At 44.2% G+C, this 21,587-nt stretch overlaps 1 protein-coding gene across 1 annotated transcript in view; it reads left to right on the top strand.

Annotated features, from left to right (window-relative positions):
- The window catches only part of USP1 (ubiquitin specific peptidase 1), a 124,216-nt gene that overhangs the window by 84,070 nt on the left and 18,559 nt on the right, over positions 1-21,587 (top strand). The window contains exon 7 of the mRNA XM_078669550.1: positions 12,320-12,521. Coding sequence (XP_078525676.1) covers positions 12,320-12,521 — 202 coding nt within the window. The remainder of the gene's footprint in view (positions 1-12,319; positions 12,522-21,587) is intronic.

Here is a 21,587-nt window from a genome sequence, read left to right as displayed (position 1 = left end):
CGTTTATCAGGCCCATATGAGAAAGAATAAGAAGCTGTCCAGGCTTTTAAACGGTTGTCGGCCTATTGGGCGTTGTATATTTTGAAAGATGTAGCAGCATCTAGGCAGGAGCACCATCTTTGCGACTAATCCTGCCCATAACTGACAACAGTAATATCAAACTTAGCACAAGCGTTATTACTGGGATTAATCATCCTTGGACAATCAACAATTTCACTCACTTTATTCACATTTACGTCCGAGCCTTGAGTGAATTAGTGATCAGTGAATTAATACAAATTAAAAGGTCTACTCTAGCGCATCTAGTCCTCCTTGCACATGAGCTTGTATCACAAATCTTATTTAACTTTATGAATTTGCATAAGGGGTCTAGTATTGTTTGGAAAGCTAAGGTTCTGTATTTGCTTCAGTTCAACGGGTGTCTGAAACTGTTCTCCTAGTCTACCCAGATTTGGCTGCTGCTGCACCCTTTCTTGCAGGTTGCATGTAGCTCCCCCACCCATCTAGATCTTAAGTGTGACACTGATACAGCGAGGGGGAATTTCGATGAGCTCCTCTGAATCATCAGCAGGCAGATTTATTATAGATCCTCAACTGACCACAGTCTGCACAGCAGGACTTTGCACGGGGGTGGTGGCGGGGGGTGTTATGGGAGGGTGGGGTTAGAGAGTACAGGGAGCATGTACGCTCGAAATCTGCACTTAGTTGCTGTAGTCAGTGTGGTGCTTGGTATGTCTACACAGAGGGTGTCTATTGTGAGAAACACACCTGATGTTATGGTGGTTTGTTTGGTGCAGAGAGCAGCGGTGCTTTTCTGGTGGCTTGTCTGCAACATAAACCTTAACATCAGAGGGAGAGCAAGAACAAGCAGATTATCAGCAAGCACTCAAAATGGGGGTCTGTGGGGTTTGAGGAGGTCCCCACATCCAACCTTCACAAGAAACCACGCCTATTAGAAGTCACCCTTCTGAGGCAAGATACTCCTTCATCCCACAAAGTAAATAGGTAGTTTTATGAAAAATGTCGGACATATACTGGTGTAAGAATGGAAAAGGAGAAGCCAGTATTTCTGAGGCTGACGGAGGCAGAACCTGTATGGTTGTGTGTGTTCTGGTACTTTTGTACTACAGGGGGTTTGTGAAGTGCCATGGAATTGGCATCTCTATTGTGAAAAGAAGACCTATGCTGGACTTTCTGTGGATTTCATTTTGTGGTTGGGACTGGGTGCTAGTGAAAAGGTTGGAATGAGGACAGATGCAAGTGAGAAGGTAATGTTCTGTGGTTATGTGTACCTGGTACCTGACTTTCTGGTTGTTTTTGAATGCCAGGTCTATGTTGTAGTAGACATAGTTTTTAGGTCTCGCCTGGCGTTGCAGCGGAAGCGCTGTCGCCACCGAGACTTATTGTCAGCGTCATGCCTCTCAAGGGAGACAGACCGGGCACGCGCGATGATTGGGGTCTGTGGACGCGCACGTCCAGCCCGGCACCATGCACATCTCCTGTCCCACATTCACAGCAAGTCAGCCTCTCGCCTCTCTCAATCACGCACGCACACACACAGCCACACTAATGCATGCACACACACACACACCCCTCCCCACCTCACTTCTTAAGTTCCCTTCCATCTTCCCTCCCAAAGTAAACCCCCTTCCGTTGAATTAAGACAACTTTTCATCTCTTCCAAAGAGCTCTACTGTGAACTTAATAGTGCCCTCCCATCTGCCCTTGCAAAGTGCCCTGCCTGCTCAAGTCCCAAGCGTTGCGAAAGGTGAGCTGCCATCTACCCTCCCTTAGTGCCAAGCCTTGCCAAGTGTCCTACATCTACAATAACCTTTCCGACTGGGGCGGCAACCTCCCAAGCGGGAAGACTTACCTCCTTTTGCCTCCCGAAAGAAAATCTTTAAGCATCCGATTACTTCTGCTATGCTATCGACTCCGAAAGAACTTGAAAAGCGAAGGCAAAGAACACCAATTGGAAAGCTGGTTCGGTAGGGGTGGAGTAAGGAAAGGCTGGCCGCACCGCCCCGTGAAGCCTGTCATTGGCTAGGCGCGAGAATGACCAGCCCGAAAAGATGACACAGCCACACCAGAAGTGATCGCCGAGCCACCGCCCAGGCAGGGAGCAGGATTCATCCACCCCGGATGTGAACGCCCCACCTTCACGCGGGCGGCTGCTGTTCAAGTGGTGGTTTAGGGAGACAAACATACAGCGGCCAGTGCTGTTGCCTTGGTGACGGGGCTCTTCGACAGACATAGATACACTCAAGAATACGCATTAAGAACATATTTTCATGATTTTGTTAAAATCAGAATCCCACCCTAGTGTATACAATATGTATAGTTGTTACTAGCAAAACAAACAGAATAGTGGCAACAAAATTACTTAACAGAATAGTAGGAACATTTTAACCAGTATTTCTTGAGCCCCTAGCTTCAACTCATCTATAGCTCTCGGTCACTCTTGTTCGAATGTATAACCCTATTGCGTGCAGCTCTTCGTTGCTTTCTAGGATACCACTTCACAAGGCTCATGCATAGGAGAGTACATGGGAGGACAGAGGATTTTGAAGGAGCGCACCTAGAGGCGGAGGGTTCTTAATGAGTTTCTTGTTCAGGAACCCAAGGGTGGTAGGGAATATAATTTCTCTGTAGTTGTTGGGGGTCTTATTGGAACTCTCTGGATATCGTGATCAGGACGTTCTCTTGAGGTAATAATCTCGGAACTGGGATAGGTTTAAGTGGCAGGCCAGTCTGACGTGGTGGGAGATGTACTGAGATAAGTCCTGGTTCAGAATCGGGAGGTTGTGTATCTTGACCTATATGAGTAAGGGCATATCTTAACTACAGCACTCTTGACGCTCCGTATTTTCCTGGAAAGGATGATTGCAACAACTGTAGAGTTCAAATTCTCACTCTGAGACATTGTGTAACTTTTTAAAAAAAGCGTGACCCCTTTTACTCCATTTTAGTTTCTGCCAGGCCGCTCAGCTTCTGCAACAATACACTTACCATTTTTTTTATTTTTTTATGCTGACGTTAAAACCCATACTAAAGTGTATACAGCATAAAATAGGTACATTTTCTTTCTTCTACTATAATGTCTTGGCTTTGCTCTGCTAGATCCAGAACATTAACACCTCAATCTATTATGTGTTTTACTCAAATTGTATGCACCTTGTTTAACTACATTGACTCTTGGAATTATGGTGTGTGGCTGTGTGTGTGTCTGTGTGTGGCTGTGTGTGTGTGTCTGTCTGTCTGCCTGTCTGTCTGTCTGTCTGTGCAATAGGTCTTGCATTTGCGAGAGATTAAGCTACTGGCGTTGTAAATGACAATGCTATTTATTTATCTGTTTTCAAAACCAACCCATAAATAAAAAGTTTGTCATTTACAATGCCAATAGCTCTAACTTTTTCGATGGCGAGACCTATTGCATTGTAAATGCTTGTTTATGGGGCTTCATTATATACCCTAATTGGGAGGATTCTACTTGCATTAAGGTCATAAATAATAAAAAATTATATATATATTTTTTACCAACTTTTATGGTCGAGTGATTGGTTACCTTGGGAAGAGTTGTTATCTTCACTGAACCCAGTCATTGTGTAATTTAGGTTTGTTCTTTAGGTCCTGATGAATCGCCACTTGGTCTTGTTGACATAGACCAGACACATGTCGGACACCGCACACCCCCCAGGTTACAATAGATGTATTTATCTAGGTTAGTGAACTCATTCATTAAATTGACTGACCCTGAGTACCACTTAACCTATTTTAAGATCTCCGGCAAAAAGTCCCCTTGTGGGTGCCCGTCGGGCATTGCAGCACTGGCCTGGCGAGGAGCTAGCCCAATGATGAAGCATGATACCTATTTGGGTGTGTTGGGGCGTGTGCTGCTGTTGGACCATATTACTTTTCCTGGAACCTTTGACCCTACATTTTCCTCACGAGGAACTGCACACTGTTTATAATTTGATTTAAGCGAGGAGCGTATGTGCTGGAACTTTATTGCTCCTGGAAGATCTTTACAGAGTACTTTCTTCTTTAACCTTATACTTTCAGGGCTCCTCTGTGCTGTAGTTTTAAAGAGTTGGTGCTGCAACGCTGTCTTCTATGTATAATTAGTATCTTGGAAACAAAATTACTTGTATAGCATATTGAGACTGTAACTGCATTCTAAAATGCCAGATCTCTGCTCTGTTAAATATACAGTCTTTGTATAGATTTGAAGTGTACCTGGCATCCCCGCACACTAGAAATATTCTGTATTCATGAATTGTCATGATTCCTACGATGCAGAAAATGGATTGCAATTGAATAACTTTTTTTTTTTTTACTTACCTGTAACACTATCAATACCTGTAACTTTCAATGAGCTGCTTGCAGGGAGTGTTGCCGCCAATTACAGCCTTAAAGTGACAGCATATTTTTCTTTCTCTTAAGCTATGCTTGTATCAAAATAATGAGAGGAAATGTTCCTCAGCAGTGTAGCCTTTATATTTATTTCATCCAGTTTTGATAATTTTGCTGCTTATTTAGTGTTTAAAAGTTAAGAAATGTAAATCCAATGTTTTCTGTTGATAGGCATCTAGGTTTATTTATTTACTTATTTTTTGCTTTGTTGGCGAGTTTTCTCTCCTGTTAGATACTCCAGGATCCCAATCTCTTGTAGGACAATTGCTGGTTAGGAATACTGACAAAACGTCTTTTGACAGAGAACTGGTGCTATTAGTAGTTAACTTTTTCTTGTTTCTAAGCCTATCCCAGAAGTAGGAATACACCCACCACTCAGTTGGTTTTTAAAGCTCTTAAACTAGTGTTTGAGAATTCCAACTAACTGTACCTAATAAGCAGCCATAGTGCATGGGCCATTTTTGCGTTCTCTTGTAGTATGAGGAGGCTGTCTTAATGAGACGAGGGAACAACTGCATTCAAGGGCTGGTTCTGCGACAGAGCTAGCGCATGGGCAGACTCCGTGCCTCCCCAACTTTCCAGGAGCCAGAGTGTCCCCTCACTGAAATGAAAGAGTTCTAAGAGACCATGCACCTCATTTTTGGACAGCCCGACCACCTCCGGTGTACCAATGGGGCCCCGTCTGGTACGCGCCAGCGGCTCCGGCCCCAGTTGGGCCTAATTGATCCATTCCTGGATTCGGACTGGTGTCAGTCGTACCAACTCGACCTTCTGCTATGCCAGTCCAGATACGCTCGCGGCGGCCCCATTCTGGTTCCCGACTCGGATACAGAGCCGGAGTGGCGTCGCCCAGCGCCATTGGGAACATTGCCTCTTTGATCGGTGCCTGAGCTCTATCCCATTGGGTTAGGACTCTAGGAGGGGTCGCTGGACCCTGTGGAATAACAGCCATTTGAAGAAAACCCTAACATGAACTGGTGTGAGGAACTGTGTGAAGCCAATGGACTGAATACTTCTCTAGATACTGGTATGCTAGAGGAGGGAGCCTCTTATGAAATGGTTGTGCAGTAGGCGGCTGAGATCCTGGACCTTCAGTTGCCCTCAGTGGCAGTCCAGGGTAACGCTTTGATGGAGGTGCTGCAACCAGGAGTCTCACCCTTCTGAACTTCTATTCGGGTTCAACGAGGCCCTCACTGATGTTTTTTTGGGGACTTTGTCCAAACCCAACACAAGGGCTCCTGTGAATAGGAAGATTGCCCACTGACCGCCCCAGGGGACCCAAATTTCCTCATCCAACACCCTGCCGCAGAGAGATTGGTAGTCCAAGCCTCAACGTCCGGCAATACTTCCATTCAGACACCCACAATCCAAGGGGAACACACTATGGATGAACTGGTCAGGGATATTTACATATGCCTTTCTGTCCCACTCATTCCATACATCGTCAGGCAACACAGACTGACTTCATTAATCTTCATACTCCTAGCTCCAACATGGGCTCAACAACCATGGTACACAACACTACAAGAGCTGTCCCTAGTACCACACGAGAAACTACCCAACTATCCAAACCTTCTCACTTGGGGCAGGGTGAGACATTCCAATAACTCAACAGCTCAATCTTGAGATCTTGCTCCTAAAGTCCTGAAGTTTGGATACTTTAATCTATCTCCAGAATGCATGACTATTTATAGAGACCTGAAGACCAACCACAAGGGCAAGCTATGCTGCTAAAGGGAAACGTATTCAACATTGTGCTTCACAAAACAGTAATCCGTCCTCTCCAACAGAACGACACTAGTTTGTTACTTTTACATTTGCAAAAAGAGAATTTAGCATATACCTCCATACGTCTACAATTAGTAGCAATTTCAGCGTATCTACAAAACAGGAAGCATCAGTCCCTTTTCCACATTCTTGTCATCAAAACCTTCATGGAAAGATTGAAGAGTCATTCCACCTCTTACACCACCTGTACCTACATGTAACATTGTGTTAACAAGAGTCATGGGGCCACTATTTGAACCACTTCATATCTGTCGGATACAATTGTTAAAAGGGGAGGTGACTTTCTTCGTAGCAATAACCTCTGAAGGGTCGGCAAAATACATGCGGTTACTATTGAAGGCCACGTTTTCAAGTGTTCCCTGGTAAAATGTGTTTACATACAAACCCAAAGTTCCTACCAAAAGTTATATCATCTTTCCATTTAAATCAAACTTTAGACTTACAAGTTTTCTTTCCAAAACAAGAAACTGTAGCAGAACATGCTCTACATACACTTAATGTTAAATGTGCACTTCGGTACTATTTTGAATGCACAAAACACAACTGTTCGTATCTTTCTCAATTCCACTTAAAGGAAATGCTATCTCAAAATTAGGAGTAGCACGATGGAGAGTTACAGGTATACAAATTTGCTATACCAAATGAAAATGAACACCAACAACCATTCCAAAGGCAGATTCAACAAGGAAAAAAAGAAGCAACAAAGGCATTTCTAGGGAATATCCTCTTGTTGATGTTTTCAAAGCAGCAACAGGGCTAAACCCACACACTTTTACAAAACAATACGGTGTGGATGTACAAGCCAGACAACAGGCTCTAGTTGGACAAACAGTCCATCAAGCATTATTTCAAGCAAAGTTACCATCTCATGCATAAAGCCAGCGCGAGAGAGGTACTGCTTTACAATTTATGCATCAGTCAACAAAAGGAGGTTTTGGGTCCTATCCCTGACCAGCCTGGACCTCAACAGTCGATAAACAGAACAAAATGGCTGGTCCGGTTCACTTTATAACAAATTTACACCCCACCCAGCCACTCTGTGCTACGTGGGACACTATTCATTTAGAAATTATTTATTTATCTTTTTTTGTTATTGGTTTCTTTTATTTCACCAATGACATACAAGAGACAGTTGTCAAGCAGTTGAGTCCGCAAACAGATATAAGTGTGCACAATATATACAAGTGGCAAATGAATGACGGTGAAAAAATAAATCACAAATAATACTCCAAATCTTGAAACACCAAGTACCAACTTGCTATGTACAATACATATTCGAACATTAAAACATTTCATAAAACAACACAGTCCTTCGAAATGTGTACCAATGGAAAGGCGGTAACAGACAACTATTTAGGACTGCCTGCCTATCCACAAAGACCTGTGAAAAGGTGTTTTTAGAGATTGAACAGCAGGGGCGGGACTAGTGATATTGTTTATTCCCCCGCTGCACCCATCTTCCTTATCACAGGCTGGGTGTCAACGCGTTTCGAACCCTTGATGGTTTTAGGGTTCTCCTCAGGACGTGGACTGTATGGGTCCTGTTCTGTAGTCAGCGCACAGGGGCTGCAAAGGGGGTGGCACGTGGACAGTGGCTTCACCAATTAAGTACTTTCTTAGCTGGGCCTCGTATGTGAGCAGGCGGCGCGACGGTAGCCCAGACCGAAAAACGGGTCCGGGGGTTGCCAGGATTGTAAATATCCTTCGAAAAGGAGTCGGGTCCGGAAAAAGAATTAAATCACTCGGTGGCCGCCGGCGTCTGACATTGTCACCGAGCGGCCACCGAGTGATTTAATCCTTTTTCCGGACCCGACTCCTTTTCAAAGGATATTTACAATCCTGGCAACCCCCGGACCCGTTTTTCGGTCGGGGCTACCGTCGCGCCGCCTGCTCACATACGAGGCCCAGCTAAGAAAGTACTTAATTGGTGAAGCCACTGTCCACGTGCCACCCCCTTTGCAGCCCCTGTGCGCTGACTACAGAACAGGACCCATACAGTCCACGTCCTGAGGAGAACCCTAAAACCATCAAGGGTTCGAAACGCGTTGACACCCAGCCTGTGATAAGGAAGATGGGTGCAGCGGGGGAATAAACAATATCACTAGTCCCGCCCCTGCTGTTCAATCTCTAAAAACACCTTTTCACAGGTCTTTGTGGATAGGCAGGCAGTCCTAAATAGTTGTCTGTTACCGCCTTTCCATTGGTACACATTTCGAAGGACTGTGTTGTTTTATGAAATGTTTTAATGTTCGAATATGTATTGTACATAGCAAGTTGGTACTTGGTGTTTCAAGATTTGGAGTATTATTTGTGATTTATTTTTTCACCGTCATTCATTTGCCACTTGTATATATTGTGCACACTTATATCTGTTTGCGGACTCAACTGCTTGACAACTGTCTCTTGTATGTCATTGGTGAAATAAAAGAAACCAATAACAAAAAAAAGATAAATAAATAATTTCTAAATGAATAGTGTCCCACGTAGCACAGAGTGGCTGGGTGGGGTGTAAATTTGTTATAAAGTGAACCGGACCAGCCATTTTGTTATGTTTATCTACAATTTATGCATAGCATGTTTATCTGCAGCCAACATGCTACGAATGGAGTATGTTACTTGCCCTGTAAGCATCTATTCGTAGCATGTAGTGCTGCAGATTTGTATGCACCCTCCCCGGCAGGTATTAGATGGTGACAAATATACACACAAATACTGTATGTTGAACAGCAAAACTAAATTAGCAGACTATATCCTCCCTCCCTGTATGACAGGTGGGGGGACATTAACTAATAAAGGAGCCATTGATCATATACAATAATTGTGGAGGTGGGCTTGGCCACAACCGCCACCTGAAGAAATGTAGTCTTCGTTCTCAGGGAATACTTACTAATAGAAAAAAGAACTTGGCACAGAAGCTGAAAATATGAAAATACATCTTTATTAAATTTAATAAGTGAGGCCACGTCACACAGAAGCCGTAGCAACTGAATGAGGTAGTCTGAGGAGTACAGAGAACAGAGGCTATATATATGCTCAGGGTTACAAAACTCAGCATAAAAGTAAGGGGCAGTCCTTGCTTTTGCAGGCATGCAAAAAATACCTGACATGCAAGGTCTGCCAAACGACAAACCCATTTTACAGTTGTCCGGCCCTTAATCAATCATTGAACAAACCCATCATTCTTCTTTAGACAAGCCGGACAAACCCATAATAAAAAGGACCACAACCCATATCATAAACAGACCATAGAAAAAGGAACAGAAAACAGATAAGAAGCAGGATAAGGGGTGTGTGTGTGTGTGTGCATACCAAACTCTACAATGTCCTGTGCTTTGATCCTCAATCTTGATCAGCGAAAGGGCAGGAACTGGTTTAACAAGGTCAGCTTCAGGCAACAGGGTCAGTTCACTCAGGTCAAACAGGAGTCAGCATGAACTCGAGCTAAGGTGTACATGTCCTTAAAAGACTAGTTCAGCCACAATCATCGGCCTATGTGAGGGCAACCACAAAATGGCTGCCATACACAAAATGGAACCCACGCGTTCAGAATTCACAGAACCTCACACCAAGATGGCTGCAACCATATGAGGCTTCGGTGGCATTGGCCCTAATTCACCTTAAACCACCGCCATCATTGCCTCATGTGATTTCCCGAGCACTGTGGCGATATTGGAGGAAGGGGATGTTGTGAAGCTGTGGCACTCAGCCTGGACCGAGCTTCTGACTCTTGAGGGGTGGCGTGACCCAGCACTGCCTCGGAGGCCCCGCCATGACGGACTGCGGATGAGCCTGAGGCAGAGGCCACCCGGACTCGCTGGGACATGCCCCCTCGGATTCCTGCTGGCTGGCCGGCTGGATAGGTCAGGAGTTGGTACCGGCGCGTGTGTCATGCAGGCTTTAGGGCTGCGGCCAGTACTGTTGTGCGGTTCCTCAGTGATTTCTGCCCTGTTGTGTAACATCCGGATTGCGGAGGTTGCGTGAGAAAAGCTTGTACGAGTGTCCCACCAGCATACCCTTTTCACCCTGGGGGCTTTATTCCATAGACGGTCATGTGGTGCAGCAGACTGCGGATCCAACTGCACATGATTTACCCTTTTTGGACCATTTCATTATTCAGACTCCATAACAAATTACGCTCTCTGCTCCCCTCTTTCCTGCTGCCCATGGTAATTCATCTCCAAACCCCTAGACACCCCCCCCGACGTTTGTTGCAGCTAATGGGGATGGTGCTCTTAGTCTCACATCTGTACCGCATTTGCATCTCCCTCAAACCGCCAGGGTTCGAGAGGTATGGGCTGAGGAGCTGGGAGTCCCCCTCACAGGTAAAATATGGGCGTATTGCAGTTCACTAATTAAGAATATTTCCTGCAATCATAGACCCAAACTATTGCATTTGAAAGTGTCCGCTGCACCGATCTTTGGCTCTCGGACATCCCTAAATTTGACCCTCCAGATCCGATAAATGTGTCATATTCCATGCCTCTGGCACTGACTTTGCGCATCTAGCTTGGACCTGCCCTGTGATACACATGTACTGGACTTATGTTTTTGCATACGTCTCTACAATGGCTGACATGGATCTATCCCCGGACCCCCTTCTTGCACTTTTCGGATACACCAAAGACATACCATGCTCCATGCGCCAACTTGCTTCCATGTGCTTTTTCTTGGCTAAATGAGAAAACGCTTCATTGGGGTGGCACTGTGGCTCCTTCTGCTCATGCCTGGCTCAAAAGCATGTCATTATGTGAAACTGTTAGCGAAGACTATGCACACATGCATCCCCCACCCCCTCTTCCAGTCCTAAAGATATTGTGGGACCATTGCATAATTGCCTTCACACATTAGATTCAGACTCCCCAATGCCCTGCTTCTGCCCCTCCTTGAAACACAGTCCTCCCCTGTTTCCTACACTTCTGTTCTTCCATAACTATGCGTATTAATTTGATGCTCCATGCCTGTTATCAATATTTTAGATGCCTCTAGTTATCTTGATTATATCTTTTGTGAATTACCATGATTGATGACACACTGGAGTTGTGTTCGCAAGCAGTGTATTTCCATCGCTTTGTTTTATATATTTTTTTAAATCAATACATTTCGTTAGATTACTCGGACTGTCTGTGAAACAATTCGCAGTATATATGTGATCAGAGACAAAAAGGTATTAACTTATGTAAGTCCTAAATCATCCCTAGCTTCTAGTCAGATAGGAGTGGCAACAGATGTAGCTGGTTTTGCAGCCTATGTCTGCTATCATGGAATTTACATGTGATGCAATGTGGCTTTGCTCTTGAACCTCAAAATGCATACCCAACAGAAGGTTCTGGATTTGGTTCTCTCTGGCTCCAACTTATTTGATCCCTACATTGATCCCGGTAGTAATTGAAACAAACACACCAATAAAAAAAAATGCAGAACATTTAATGTCTTTTCGCAACAGCTGGTGCCTCTCCAGCATTCACCAAACGGCGACTCTCTTAAGGCAAGGGCAGGTGGCAGGACACCAGGAAATCCCTTTGGCAATGCATCATCAAAGACTTCTATATCGAACTTGTTAGAAAAATCACACATGTAAATTAAGGATACTTACCTAGAAGTTCCATGCTATATACAAGGAAACCTCTCCATCTGGGCAGGCTACTTCAAGAGTTTCAGGTTCTTTCAAAGTGATCGGCAATACTCTTACTACATTCTGGTTAAGTAGTCCAATGGGAATGTTGGACTCAGTCAAACCTGAAGAATACAAAGGGCCAGATTTACAAAGATGTCAATCAATACAGCGCAGCAACCAAGGTTGATGTGCTGGGTTGTGTGAGAGGTAGAAAGTAGAAAAGTGCTTTCTAGCTCGCCGTACAATCTGGCTGCATACCACTTCACCCACCTTTGCATCATAATCTCTAGGAGTAGAAAATGTAAGAGCAGTTCTCTTTACCCTGTCCTGCTCGGGAACATATGCCAACAATAGGCATTCCAGCCGAAAGAGTTACAAGTAGGTAACATTAAGTACAAGCTTACTCGTATGCACCAATTAGTGATCTAAAGATGGATCCTGTATGTTTGATTTAGATAAGTAATTAAATGACGCTTGGCTAAATTTAATGATTTCTTTTTAAAGTCTCTCCAGATCCAAAAACGGACGTAAAGTGCTTGAAGTGGGCCATTTCACAGTTTGCTTCGGTGGAGCGCATTGTGGGCGAGGATAAATACTTCTGTGAAAATTGTCTTCATTATACAGAAGCAGAGCGGAGTCTACTGTTTGACAAACTGCCTGAAGTTATAACAATTCATCTCAAGTGCTTTGCAGCCAGTGGGATAGAGTAAGTACTTACATAGCTTAAAGTTTAACGGTAGGCCTAAGATTGTGTTCATAAATGTTACACAAAAAATGCAGTAGTGTGGTATTACAATATGGTTTTATTTGCAATAATTCAGTTAGTGGACAGCTGCTTCATTTTAACTTGTCATTAGAGAAAAAAAACACAATTTATTGGTTGACCTCATTCTCCAAATGAAATGCTGGCAAAAATTCAATACAAGATAAATCACATCAATATGCCATTTTATTTATTTATTTATTATTGCTATTTATTAAGCGCGAACGAATACCCGTAGGCGTCTCGGCGTCTTGGTTATGTGCTCCAAGAACACATTATTAAACTAACATTTTATGCATCGGTCTGTGTTACCTACCTGCCTCTGCTGATGAGGCTCAACAGCTTAATCTTCATACTGGAGGCAGTCTTTAAAATTTCATCCACCTGCTGTGTGTGAGTGGGCTATAGAATGAGACTCTCTTGTCCAGAGTTAATTTTGAAAAGTTTGTGTAAATTTCTTCTTCTTCAGCGGGTGATAGATGAATACCTGGATTCTGCCGCGGGGCCTTCTCGGAGTTGGTAGGCCAGACCAAGGGATTTGCTAACATGTTTACCTTCCAACTTCTACCTTGATTTTGCAGCCTCCAGAACCTAATCTCATTCCCAATAGACGAGGTTTGAAGAACAAACCTTTTCTAATGAAATCCATGAGAATTTGATTTATTGCATTTACATCATTCATATTGCTTTGGTCCGCGTTATCTGCAAGTTGTTTTCTGGCCCGACTATAAAGGACCGAGATGTTGGTATACTTTTTTTAAGCAAGGTTCTTCATTCAAGGCAGGAATCGACCAGGAGGCAGTCTCCTAAATAGTCTTTCAAAGGCTAACAGAACACATAGTACTCATTGTAGGAAGATGGGATTCTGTTGCAGTAACTCCCCCCCCCCCCCCCCCCCCCCCCACACACACACACACTTTTTGTCAGATTTCTGATGCACATTGACTTGGTGTGCCCAGGGTCCCAGTAAGTCAGGTTCCCAGAGCCAGTTTTCTTTCCCAAAACTGTACATTTATACCCCCAATTGGCACCTCTCTGGGCACATGTACGTCCCTTGTGAAAGGCACCAAGGGCACTGTGATCAGGGCTGCAGCAAATATTGTGTTAGTCTTAGAGGTCTTTTGCCTACCTACCTACTTACACACACCCCTACATATACACACACACACACATACCTGTGTGCCACACCTGCAACACACTGCCCTTGGTATGGGTAAGACACCCCTCTAGCTTAAGCACTCTACCCCTTCAGTGTCTAAGTCCATTCTTAGGCATTGTAAGTGCAGTAAAGCCATAAAAGAGTATATGGCCTGGGAGTTTGTCATTACAAATTCCACAGCACCATAATGGCATTACTAAATTCTGGGATTTTTGGCAGCAAACTTCTCACCATAATAAACCCACACTGATGCCAGTGTGGACTTTATTAGACTTAAGATCAGGGCAGCAAAGGGGGAATCAAGTTAGAACAGAAAGTGCATCCACAAGGGCGGCCGGTGCGTCTGGTGCCCTGTTTTCAGTGGGAGTTGCGGGTTTTGGCTGCAGGTTCGGTCCAGGAAGTCTTCCTGGAGGAACCAACAGTTGGGCAGCTAAGTTGAAGGGCTCGGGGATGTAGGTGCTGCTCAGGTTCTCTTCTCCAGGTCGCAGGACGGCCGGATGCAGGGTAGCCTTTTGAGGTCATATTTCACCTTACCGGGTAACTGGCGGTTGGAGGTGTCTCTGTGCAGAGGCTGCAGGCTACGTCTTGGAGTCCTGGAGGGGTCAACCCTTGGTGGACTTGGACTCAGGAACGCTGGGGGACCTCGCAGGGACTGGTGGGCCACTCAAGCTCGAGCTGTAAGCGACAGGTGCAGTGGTGATTCCATTCATTCTTGTCATAGTTCAATACTGTTAATCGTATACACTACTACATTGAAAAACGTAATGACATTATTAAAACCTTTTAAATTTCACCTCATAGGTGGAATAGCATTGTATATTTTGTAACAGTAAATGTTCTATTACTCCAGTATTGGAACTTTCATAGATTCACATGCTTGAATCATTCCCCGTCGTCGAGATGGGAGCCCCCGGTATTAATAAAAGTAATGTCCTATTGGACATGGACCATAAGGCCCTAGGCCCCTTAAAACCTTTGTAACATATCCCGTCCTTTTGTAGAAAAAAGGACTAAATTTAGAACCAGCCAATCAATAGACACCACTCTGTTGAACCTTCCTGAGAGACGCTCCAGTTCCTCAGAATTTCTACCGCACATCGTGCTAAGGAAGTCTCTACTGAGCTCTGCTCAATTTTCTTCTATTTCTCTATTTTGGAGTTTTTTTCTAGTCAGATATACTACCAACCCTGTATATCTGTTTTGAGGTGATTTAAACTGACGCCCATCATGTCAGATACACCTAAAGAAGGTTTTTTCAGAGCCTGTGGTACTTACAGGAAGAAAAGACTTCATATTGATGATCCACACAAGGACTGCCTTTACTGCCTGTATCCTGAACACAAGCCTAAGGATTGCAAGGTATGTCAGACTTTCTCTACAAAGACTTTGAAAGATCGGGAAGGAATGCTTCTTCTGTGACTTAATAGGCTTAAAAACAGGGTCACAGTGGTCTCCGTTGAGGAGACTGATACTTCTTCAAAATCTTCCTCCAAAACGCCTAAAAAAAAACTTTAGATTAACTGTCTTGTTCATCATCGCAACCTCCAAAGAAAGTCATCTGACTCCTTTCATAGGCAGGCTGGGTCTGTTAGAAAAGCTTCTCACCAAGAAAGGAGTTTTAATCTGCTAAAAAGCCAGCTTCAGAACCTTCTACCCCACCTATGAAGCTGAAGCATACCTTCAAGAATCCTACATCAGCTCCGCCTATGGACAGCTCGTTGATGACAACCTCCGTCGACGAGAAAATCCTCTCCTGAGGTGATTTTGCTCACATTGACTGTGTCTACAGTCACTACCGTCACGGTTTCTTCAGCATCGATGGCGACATCGTCTACCGGTCAGGCCTGAATAGCGTCGGTGAAGCAGATTGTCTCCCCAAAGTCATTGCCGTTGTCGAAAGTCCATTTCTCGACGACCCAGTTCTCGTCGACCTTGACTTCACCATCGTCGTCAACAGGAAGACCCTCGTCGACGGCAGAAGTGTCATTGGTTAAGTCGACGACGGTATCCACTCTGTTAGTGTGCACGAAAATTCTTGTCTCCAATGGACGTAGACAATTCCGTAGACGAATCAAGATTTGGCCGTGAAGCATCCCTCGTTGACTAAGGGTATTCCGTCGCCTAACCAGGATTTGGACGAGAAGCAGCCCTCGTCGACTAGCTCGTCGTCGACACTGTTCACGCAGAAAGAAGAACATGAAATTGCGAAAATTCCATTGATACCAGCTTTAACCTCACCTAGTCAGGTGCAGTCTCCTTTGCCATCCCATCTTTTGGAAGAAGATGACAAGGAAGAGGGTTCTCAGGACGATAGTCTTTTTGGTGCAGCTTTAAGCCCACCTGATCCTAATGTTAAGAACCAGGAGGATTCTGATGACGATGATTATTATGGCCATCAATATTAAAGTTCACCTCATCATCAACAGCAGGATGAGATTTACCTCCCTCCAAATTTGGTGACGGATCTGCAGTTTATGCTGGCAGACTATGAGGAGATTTCCTCTTGAGCCTACTCTCCAAGAGGCACCTCCTCCTTCTCCGCCTACCCTTCCACAGGCACAGGTTCGCTCCCCTCTTCTTCAGCAGGAGTCTCAAAATGTTCGACTTTCACCAAGTTGCTCCTGTGCAACAGCTGTCGTCCTGTGAAGAGGAAACATAGGGAGAAAAAGGGCAAATTCATCAGGATGAGTGAGATTTACATTATTCCACCACTGGCATCTCCATCTCCTCCACAAGCGGATTCACCTCCGGAAGATATTGGGGGTTTCCATAATCTGAGCGGTCAGGCTTTTTGAGTTACCAATGCCCGTGCATCAACAGGATTGTTTCCTGTATGATTATAAAGAGCCTTACAGGAAATCGGTAAGGTCTATGCCTATTATTGATCATATTTGGAAAGAGGGACTGAGGATCATGCAAAATCCTACTACTGTTCTACCTGTGTTGCCAAGGCTTGATAAAAAATACAAAGCTCCGGATAACACTCCCGCTTCCTTAATGGGTCATCCAAAACCAGATTCGGTAAGCTCGCAAGCAGCACAGCAACAATCTAAGAATCCTCTGACTGCGCCCTGCTATAATGAAGGTAGGAGACTTGACAACATCTGGAAGCGTTTTTGGACTATGTCAGCCTTAACTCTACGAGCTGCGAATTCTCTGGCTTTACTGGCCCTTTATAATAGGCAGATGTGGTCGGATCTGACACATTTCTTAGATAGCTTCCTCCTTGTCTTGTAGTGGAAGTCTATGAAAATCCTTCTAGAGGGCGAGCGGTCTGCCTTGGAAGTAAAACTAAGCTATGGATGTGGCGTACACTCGTTTCCAGCAGTTAGCTGGAGCGGCCGCCTTGAGGCGTCCAGGTTGGCTGAAAGCCACTTCATTCAGGCCTGAGGTACAAACAAAAATACTAAATAGGCCCTATGATGAAGAAGAATTGTTTGGCAGAACGTTGATGAAGCTTTACGAGCTATTAAAGACACGGATACAGCTACGTTTTTAGGTACTTTACAGTACAGAAAAATGCCTTTTCGTGGCTCCTGAGGAAAAGGTCACCAATCATACAGAGGCTACCAACAGTTTTGCTACCCAGCCTATTCTTCCGCTCAACAATACAGGCCTCAGTTTACTCACTGCCAACCACCTGCAGCGGCTTACAAGACTGCCTTCAGAGGCAAATCAAGGCGCCAGGGTAAGGACACCGGTCGCAGCCAATGACTTCTCCCAGCTGTCGGACTCCGCACCGCACTTTCAACCTCTGTGGACGGCAAAATATCCCATTATTTTCAGCAGTGGCAGGTAATAACATTGTACCAATGGGTCCTACATCTAATCCAATTTGGCCCCTTTTTGGATTTTATAAAGATCCTTCCTCTAACACCACCTCTGCCCCGCTTTCAAACGCACCTGCATCTCTTAAAGATGGCAGTTACCAACATGTTGCGAAGATGAGCAATAGAATGAGGTCCATTCAACCAAAGAGGAAAAGGTTTCTACTCCTGTTTCTTCTTGATTCGAAAGAAGTTAAAGAAGTTAAAGAAGTGGAGACCAATCTTGGATTTAAGGAACCTAAACAAATTCCTCAAAAAACAATTGTTCTGCATGATCTCTATTAAAGATGTTACACCTCCTCAACGGAAACGATTACATGGCGTCTCTGGACCTCCAGGACACATATTTTCATATACCCATACGCCTAAAGCACATGAAATTTCTAAGATTCACAGTGGCCGGCAGGCACTATCAATTCCGCTTCCTACCTTTCAGACTAAAATCTGCTCCCTGCATTTTCATGAAGTGTTGAGCACCAGTTGCAGCATATCTGACGCAATATCACATTTTTCCTTACCTCGACGGGAGATTGGGGCCTCACTTTAAATGTTGAAAAATCGATTCTGCAACCGTCCCGTGGACTGGTTTTTCTACATGCTATCCTGGACACCACAAAAATATGGCATATACCACAGTGGAGACAACAAAGGGTAATATCCTTGGCAAAACAGGTCCTTAAAGTTTCTTTCCGTATGCCTTTACAAATCCCTCTTAGGGATGTCTTCCTATATTCCCCTCATGCCTCATTGTCATCTCCACATGCGTTCTCTTCAAGAAGCTTTAAACGAACAATGGGTACAGATAGAGGGCACATTCAACGATCTGATCCAAATCACTCCTCCCATGATTGTGGCTTTGAACTGGTGGATGCAACCTCGCCAGTTATCGTATGGTCTGCCATTCCCGTCTCAGGCTGCTCCTCTCATGATCCCAACAGATGCATCTCTAGAGGGCAGAACAGACAATACTATGACCGTACACTACCTGAACAAACAAGCAGGAACAAGATCTCTCCTGCTCTCTCAGGAAGCCCAGCTTATCTGGCACTGGGCGATTCAACACAGGGTGCATATCTCAGCGGAGTATGTTCCAGAAAAACAGAACATCATAGCAGATACGTTGAGCAGACTAAAGACAACCTGCCACGAGTGAGACCCGGAGCATCATACTCTTTACAGCATTTCATTACAATGGGGCAAGCTGAATATAGATCTGTTCGCATCCCCAGACAACGCAAAATGCGGTACTTCGCAAGTTGGCGTCACCATCCGGGTTCATGGTGGCATCTCTTTTCAATAGCTTGGTCTGGCATATTTGCTTACGTCTTTCCTCCATCCCTCTCCTTCCATGAGTACTAAAAAAGTTAGACGGAACACTGCACCAGCCTGGCCTCGCCAACATTGGTACACAGAACTTCACCTACTCTCAATCAAGCCTCCGATCCATCTCAAACCATTTCCATCCCTTTTGATGATGAACCAGAGACAAGTATGTCATCCGAACCCCAGTTCTCTGAAATTAGCAGCTTGGTTCCTCAGTTCCAGGAATTTCAACATTTAAAGATCCCACAGGAGTGTAGGCAGGTGCTGGCTAGGGCAAGAGCAGACAGCACTAACAGGACTTACTCGCTTGAATGGAAAAGATTCTGCATGTGGTGTGCATATTCTAAAGTCAGTCCTCTCCATTCACCTCCAGAGGAAGTATTACCTCCTCTCCTACACCTGGCTCGCTCAGGCTTAGCTCACGCATCAATTAAAGTTCATTTAGCTGCGATCTGCAGATCAGCGAATGTTCCATCGCTATTATCCAGCAGGCTGGTCAATCAGTTTCTCAAAGGCCTGTTTAGGATGTTTCCTCCAGTAAGGGCACCTCCTCCTTCATGGCAGCTGAATATAGTGCTGAGCCCTTTCAATAAGCATCCTTTCGAACCTATTCACAAAGCGGATGTGAAGTTCCTATCCTGGATAGTGGCTCTCCTCCTAGCCCTTACTTCAGCGAGAATGGTTAGTGAACTCCAGGGTTTTACTACCCAAGAACCTTTCTCACAATTCAAACACAACAAAGTTATTCTACGAACAAACCCCAAGTTCATCCCCAAGGTTCCTTCGGACTTTCACCTTAATGAGCTAATTTTTGGAAGTCATTCTTTCCAACTCCACAGACTGCAGCAGAGCGTCTTCTGCATTCTCTAGATGTCAAACAGTACCTAAAAGTTTACCTGAACACGACAAAATCATCTTGCAAGTCAAATCAACTTTTTATAGTATACAGTGCACCTAGAAAAGGTTTCCCTATCACTAAACCGAGTATTTAAAGATGGATATCGAGTGCAATTGTTAACTGTCATCTGCAGGCGTGCCATCCTCTGACGTCAAGAGTCCGTACCCACTCTACCAGAGCAATATCCACATCTACAGTGCTGTTTGCAGGCGTGTCCCTTCCTGACATTTGCAGAACAGCAACTTGGAGAACGCTGCACACATTCACCATTATCTGTAAAAAGTTGCCTCCCAGACCATCAATTGGTATGATTCTCAACTGAAGGATTAATAATATTATCCTTTGTGTTTTTATTTAACCTTCGTTGACACACCTACTTTTTATGTATGCTTAATTTACAAACATCCCTCTTTTAGCTTCTTTTGGCAGTACCTCATGGTTAATAGACATTCATACACTGAAATGTTTACTCAAATCTTTGTATACAAATCGATTTTACATAATTATGTAACAAAGACAGACATCTATGTACATAAACATTTTAGTCAAAACAATTAGACAGGAAACATGTCTTGTTTACATGCAACATAGTAAACATTGACCACAACGTTAAAGCAAAGATGCTTACTTATGACTTGAAACAAATTAGTAACCTTAGGTATACATAAGATATAAATCGCTCTGTAATATGTTAACCCGCAGTACAATTAATATCGTTACATTATTGTGTCCGGTTCTGTAAGTCCTGGGACAAACTGCTGTGATGTCCTCTCATATTTTGGTATATTGGCCTTATTCTATGGTCCTGGAAAGTTCAGATGTGTTATTACATAATTTGATGGTTGCGCCTTTCTGCGCGCTTGTCACCTAGTGCCGGCTGTGCACTTTACAATAGTTATGCTAGACTCTTGACCTTTATATATAATACGCCGGCTCGTTTCGACCTTCAAATGTGGACCTCATACAAGATTTCTGGAAGGTCTTGTTCAGGGCCAGGTATTCATTGAAAGGACGCGTGTTGTCTTATCAATTCGCTACGGTTTGGTCTTATTGAGGAGGTGGGTCTCCATGCTGTTTCTAGGAGAAACCTTGTACTTTTTCGTCTTTCTTTTTCTTCAAATTGCTTCAGGTGTCGGGACCTCTATTCCGTATTCGTTGGTGTCTCTCTCTTGAGTCTTGATAAGACAACACGTGTCCTCACAATGAACACCTGGCCCTGAAGAAGATCTTCCAGAAATCTTATATATACCAAAATATGAGAGAACATTACAGCAGTTTGTCCCATGACTTACTAAACCGGACACAATAATTTGCTGTAAAGATATTAATTGTACTGCTGGTTAACATATTACAGAACGATTTATGTCTTTTATGTATACCTGAGGTTACTAATTTGTTTTGAGTTAGAGGTAAGCATCTAGTCGATTCAACTCCATCCCTCATCATGGACGGCTGATGACCTTACTTCTTACTTCAACTCAAGAATGGCAGAGGTCTTAGACCAAGTAGCTCCTCTCAAACTCAAACAACTGAGGAGAACCAAATCAAAACCCTGGTTTAACGTGGAGCTGAATGATGAACGGCGCCAACTCCGACAAACAGAAAGGTCTTGGAGACAAAACCTCTCATCCCTGAACCTAACACATCTTAGATCTGCTCGACGGTCTTACAAAAAACACATCTTTGATGAGAAGACAGTTTTTTCCGCAGCCAACTTGATCTAGCGAGAAACAGACCAAGAGAACTCTTTAACATTGTTAAAAGCCAAACTAATTGCACTCCCTCTCAAGAAATCGAAGCCA

This window comes from Lissotriton helveticus, chromosome 1_2 (genome assembly GCF_964261635.1).
Source record: "Lissotriton helveticus chromosome 1_2, aLisHel1.1, whole genome shotgun sequence".
In the NCBI taxonomy this organism is placed as follows: Eukaryota; Metazoa; Chordata; class Amphibia; order Caudata; family Salamandridae; genus Lissotriton; species Lissotriton helveticus.
This window is presented reverse-complemented; position numbering and strand designations above follow the sequence as displayed.